The following is a 6,037-nucleotide window of genomic DNA, read 5'->3' as shown; positions in this document are numbered from 1 at the left end:
CGTGCTGTGCGGCTTCTTCCACTAGCTGCCTGTTTACGCGTGGTAGCTGTGCACGTCCACACTGCTTTCCCGTTCGTCCCTCTCGCTCCTTCCCCCACTGTGTCTCTGAGTCCCTCCTTTATATAGTGATCAGAGAAGGAAAGCTCACAGGAAGTCTCTAGATCGCAGACAGCTGGAGAGGTGCGGCATTCGTCAGTTCGATGGAGTTGAGCAGAGACAAGGTGTGGGAGCAGGGGCGACAGAGGGAGTCTGCGTCAGGATGCCGTGCGCTGTCGGTGAGCAGGTGTGATCCTGGGGCTGACAGAGCACGCCACGCGGAAGGTGCTCGTGTGTGTGGTGCTCAACAGCCTGAGGGACACGAGGAGGTTTCTAGAAAATGTCTGTGTCGTGGGAATGGAGATAAGAGGCTTGTGCTCTGTTCAGGTGTTGCTGGCTTTTTCTACAGCACCTTTAAGTCCTTCTTCATGCTGAAGCCAGTCTTCATCTCCTTTTATTATTTTTCACATCTTTTAATTTTGAATCACTCTTTTTTATCCCCATCAAGACGTTTCACCTGGTTTCAGTCTCTTGGCATCAACCATATAACGTGTCTCTTACTTATATATATTCTGGTTTCTTTTACTTAATATAATGCTTGTAAGATCAAGCTGTTACAGTTATACAGTAGTTTGTTCACTTTCGTAGCTTCACACTGTTCTGTTACAGGTGAACTTCATGGCTTTTTATGTTCTCACCTGTTGATGGACATGTGGGTTCCGTCCCACGTGTGGCTGCTGGGTAGGGCACTGGCTACAGATGTTCTTGTCCCTGTTTCCATGAGCCTCTGCACCTAATTCTGTTGGGCTCCTACCAGAGAGAGCACGTCCTGGTCATGAGTTGTGCCCACGTTCAGTTTCGATCATGTAGCCAAAGTCCGTGACAGCCCCTCTGGCCCGTGTCGCTCCCCGCCAGGCATGTTTTGAAATTTACATGCTTCAGGAAGGTTTCCATCTTCTGAAGGGCGATAACATAACTTTCCATCCTTCTGTTTCGGCACATAGATTACAGCGTGTTTTCTCAGCAGCCGCAAGAGGAAGAGTTGGATTCAAAATCCTTCGACGAGATGGAACAGAGCTTGCTTATTCTCTCCGAAAGTAAGGCTGCTCTGGTGAGCGCCAAGGGCCTCTGGACGCAGCAGGTGTTTACCATCGCCAGGTTTCACTTCCTCAACTTGAGACGCGAAAGCAAGTCCCTGAGATCTGTGTAAGCACAGGCACTCTCCTGCCCGAGGAGCTGGGGTTTTTTCAATTTAAGATTTTTCTTTCTTTTTCTTTTTTTATTTTTTAATTGAAGGAAAATTGCTTTGCAGTGTTGTATTGGTTTCTGCTGTACCACAGCCCGAATCAGCCCTAAGTATACATAAGTCCCCTCCCTCCAAGCCACTTTGTATCAGCCGTAACAGGAACACACTGAGTCACTTCTGTGAGGTGGGAGAGCCTTCCGCCTGTTGCACAGAGCAAAGTGAGTCAGAAACGCGAGTAATGCTAGTAACACATATCTGTGGAATCCTGAAACATGGCACAGATGAGCCTGCTCACAGGGGAGGAGCAGAGGCCCAGACGAGCCTGCACAGGGGAGGAGCAGAGGCCCAGATGCAGATGACGGGCCTGTAGACGCAGGTTGGTGGGGGGCGGCAAGGAGAGAGAGTGGCCCCGACATCACGTACTCTCGTGGGAAGCAAAGAGCTGGTGAGAAGCTTCTTTTTCAAATGAGTACCTTTTAACTGTCATGGAAAGGAAGATTATTTTGTATATTTACATGTTAATATGCCTTCAACTGTATTTTTTTTTTCCTTTCAGGTTGCTCCTACTTTTAATATTTTTCACAGTTCAGATTTTCATGTTTTTGGTACATCACTCTTTGAAAAATGCTGTGGTTCCCATCAGACTTGTTCCAGACTTATACTTCCTCAAACCCGGAGATCAACCCGATAAATACAGAACCAGTCTGCTCCTTCAGAACTCCACTGGTGAGAGTGTGTGAAGGTTTGTGAGTGTGTGCTTGTCCGCCTGGGGTGAGGGGTAGACATAGGTCAGAGATTTGGATTTTAGAAATATACATAAGATAAAGGCATGGTCTGTCTGCACAAACCTACGTTAAATAAAACCCCTCATTGATGCTGAGTAATAGATTAAGGAAATTTTGGTTTAAGTGTTCAGTTCAGTCGCTTAGTCATGTCCGACTCTTTGCGACCCCATGGACTGCAGCACGCCAGGCCTCCCTGTCTATCACCAACTCCTGGAGCCTACTCAAACTCATGTCCATTGAGTCGGTGATGCCATTCAGCCATCTCATCCTCTGTCGTCCCCTTCTCCTCCCACCCTCAATCTTTCCCAGCATCAGGGTCTTTTCAAAAGAGTCAGCTCTTCACATCAGGTGGCCAAAGTATTGGACATTCAGCTTCAGCATCAGTCCTTCCAGTGAACACCCAGGACTGATCTAACACTTTTTAAAATATCTTGATTTATGTTGTTGATAGTCATAAAATTTCCTTTTTTAATAGTGGCATTATTCTCAGAGCAGCGTAATTCATCTCAAAAGTTTATAATGAGCAGAACAAACTTCAGAACTTGAAAACTCTTTAGAGTTACAGCATATAATATTTAATGTAGTTACATATCTACAAAGAAGTGTTTAAACAGTTTTTAAGGACTATCTGAAAAATTAGAATAAAGGACAGTTGTCATGGAAATCTCTATAATCAAATACATTAAATTTGCAGTGGATATTTTTGGATTTGTTATTATTTTTATCACATAAGTATCCAATATGAAAGAAAATTTAAAGCCAATGGCTTTGAGCAAAGCTCAGAATAAAATTTTAAAAACCCAATAACAAGACTTTGATTTTCAAAACGTTAAGACCTAATTCAGAATTTGACGTGAATTAGATGTTTCTACAACATCTCCTATCTGTGTGGATGGTTTATAGTCCCAAGGTCCTTGAGGAGGAAGTTAAAGTGAGCTAACAATACAAATTTTCAGTAAAGCACAAGCAGCTTCTTTGCTTGTCTTTTGCTGAAACACATTGGAGAGTTGCATTTCTTGTACTGCTTGTTTGCTCACAAATTCTCTGTAGTTTAACACTTCCCAGCACTTCACCTGTATTCTCATATCTTTCCTTTTTGATTCACTATCAGCCAAAAACTTTTGCCCTGCATTGTAATCACAGTTTGGGATGATTACAGACGACTATTAAAATCATCACTCCTAAATTCTAACTATCAGTTTATGGTGTAACCTCTCTTCTTTTGGAGGAAGAAGATATATAGTGATAGAAAACACACTTGAATGGAAAGCGTTGTGTTTTTCATTTCTTTCATTAGAATTCTTGTTCTGGTTTTAATATCCACTCCACGTTGCTGAAATGCAGGACCGCATGGAGCCCTACACTGTGACGCTGTGACCGTTTTTTGGTATTTGAGGAATTGTATGTCATCTCAAGTATTTCTGCCTGGATTTCACTCTCACTGATCTCCAAAAATTCTAGTGGTTTCAAGGTTTTGTCCCATTTGATATTTTTAAGTGTATCTAGAATTACTTACACTATCAGTCTGTCTCTCTCTCCACATATCTGTCCATCCACCCAGCCATCTACCTATCGGTCTTTATCTATCTCACATCTCCCAGGCCTTGCTGTTGGTCCTAAAGGTTCATTTCCTCTAGGAATCACGGCCTCTGACTCTGTGTCTTGGCGGGTACCCTACCCTCCTGGCGAGGTTTTCTGTATCACGGGTGATGCAGTGCTGTCTCTAGAAGACAGAACCGCTCTAGCATTTGGAGATCGGAGGTGGTTAACACTGGATTACCGTAGAGACCATATCGCAGGAAGTGCCCATCTCTGACGCTAAAATGCATGTTAACACACTCGATTACAGTAGAGACCGTATCACTGGAAGGGCCCTTCTCTCTGACTCTGAATCACGTGTTGTTAATGCACTGAATCAGTAGAGACCGTATCACTGGAAGCGTCTGTCTCTCTGACACTAAAACACTTATTGTTAACACACTGGATCAGGAGTAGAGACCGTGTCACAGGAAGCGCCCGTCTCTCTGAACCTGAAACGCGTGTTGTTAACACACTGGATTTGGAGTAGAGACCGTATGACAGGAAGGGCCCTTCTCTCTGACTCTGAATCATGCTGTTAACGCACTGAATCAGTAGAGACCATGTCACGGAAGCGCCCGTCTCTGACACTAAAACACTTGTAGCTGAGTCTGAGCCACCGGCTGTACCATTCAGTCACCCATAGAGTTTTACCTTTGTTTGATTTTGGTTCCTCTCAAATTCACACTCGTTCTTGCTTGAATCCTGGCCTTTCCGGTGATGGACAGAGAACTCTTCCCACTCCCCAGGTGTTATGGTACAGGCTAGGCTTCGGGCGGCACACAGCATCTCCCTTGGGCTCCACGCGTCCTGAAGGCTGTAGATGGAGACCTGCATCTGAGTGTCACTGTTTGAAGGCAGTTGACGTCCATACAGTTTGTTCAGAACACACAGCAGCCCTCCAGGTGGGATGTTACCTAACCCCGCCCCTGGCTTCGGCATCTCTGAGCCTGGTAGGTTACCTCGTTACATAAAATTGCCAGGTGGACTTTTGTTCTCACAAAAGTCTGGTTGGAGCAGTCTTCAGCCGGATTTCTTGTGTGATGGGCCACTTTCAGCGTGAGTCACAGCAGCAGCAGCAGCAGCTGAGCGTGGCACAGTTGCTGCGTGTCAGCCTCTGCTCTGAGGTCTGTGTGCATTGATGTGGGTTTGGATTCAGCAGACAGGCTGCAGAGCCAGTGTTCTTACTCACGTCTTACCTAACAGGAAAAAGGTCTTCAGAAAGGAGCACTTTGCAACATTATTAAAAGCCCATGTCTGTTTTTCATTTAAGCTAATGGTTTATCATTTGCTTCTTTTCTGATACCAGACTCGGATATCAGTGACCTTCTTAGCTTTTTCACAAATCAGAACATAATGGTGACGATGTTTAATGACACTGACTACATGTCTGCTGCTCCCCACAGCGCAGCTCTGAACGTGGTGCGGTCAGAAAGGGTGAGAGCATTGCATGGGATTGAAGTATTTCCTCTAAAATTAATCGTTTGCTGATTAACCTTATGAGTTGGAAATTAAAATTTACTTTGGGAAATAGCTTGCTGTGTTTACTTGTAATATATTTTATGCCATGATGGAAAACCAATATATAAAGCTATGAGGAATACAATTATATTTATCATTTTTTTTTTTGCTTAAAATATCAGAATATCTAGATTCCAAACTAGATTATTTTTATCTATCATTAAGTATTATTTCTATGATATGTTGCATCAGTTTTAAATATAGTTAGTGAGAATTAACTTCAGTTCAGTCGCTCAGTTGTGTCCGACTCTTTGCGACCCCATGAATTGCAGCATGCCAGGCCTCCCTGTCCATCACCAACTCCCGGAGTTCACTCAAACTCACGTCCATTGAGTCGGTGATGCCATCCAGCCATCTCATCCTCTGTTGTCCCCTTCTCCTCCTGCCCCCAGCCCCTCCCAGCATCAGTCTTTTCCAGTGAGTCAACTCTTTGCATGGGTGGCCAAAGTACTGGAGTTGCAGCTTCAGCATCATTCCTTCCAAAGAACACCCAAGGCTGATCTCTAGAATTGACTGGTTGGATCTCCTTGCAGTCCAAGGGCCTCTCAAGAGTCTTCTCCAATACCACAGTTCAAAAGCATCAATTCTTCGGCACTCAGCTTTCTTCACAGTCCAACTCTCACATCCATACATGACCACTGGAAAAACCACAGCCTTGCCTAGATGGACCTTTGTTGACAAAGTAATGTCTCTGCTTTTTAATATTCTATCTAGGTTGGTCATAACTTTCCTTCCAAGGAGTAAGCGTCTTTTAATTTCATGGCTGCAGTCACCATCTGCAGTGATTTTGGAGCCCAGAAAAATAAAGTCTGACACTGTTTCCACTGTTTCCCCATCTATTTGCCATGAAGTGATGGGACCCGATGCCATG

The 6,037-nt window shown here is 44.4% G+C and overlaps 1 protein-coding gene across 1 annotated transcript in view; it reads left to right on the top strand.

Moving 5' to 3' along the window:
- The window catches only part of ABCA5 (ATP-binding cassette, sub-family A (ABC1), member 5), a 50,867-nt gene that overhangs the window by 27,456 nt on the left and 17,374 nt on the right, over positions 1–6,037 (top strand). The window contains exons 19-21 of the mRNA XM_010856078.1: positions 1,041–1,242; positions 1,839–2,008; positions 4,955–5,082. Of these exons, the coding sequence (XP_010854380.1) occupies positions 1,041–1,242; positions 1,839–2,008; positions 4,955–5,082 (500 nt within the window). The remainder of the gene's footprint in view (positions 1–1,040; positions 1,243–1,838; positions 2,009–4,954; positions 5,083–6,037) is intronic.

The sequence above is a fragment of the Bison bison genome, unplaced genomic scaffold (genome assembly GCF_000754665.1).
Source record: "Bison bison bison isolate TAMUID 2011002044 unplaced genomic scaffold, Bison_UMD1.0 scf7180017864371, whole genome shotgun sequence".
Lineage (NCBI taxonomy): Eukaryota > Metazoa > Chordata > Mammalia > Artiodactyla > Bovidae > Bison > Bison bison.
The sequence above is the reverse complement of the archived record's forward strand: the minus strand, read 5'-3'. Positions and strand labels throughout refer to the sequence as shown.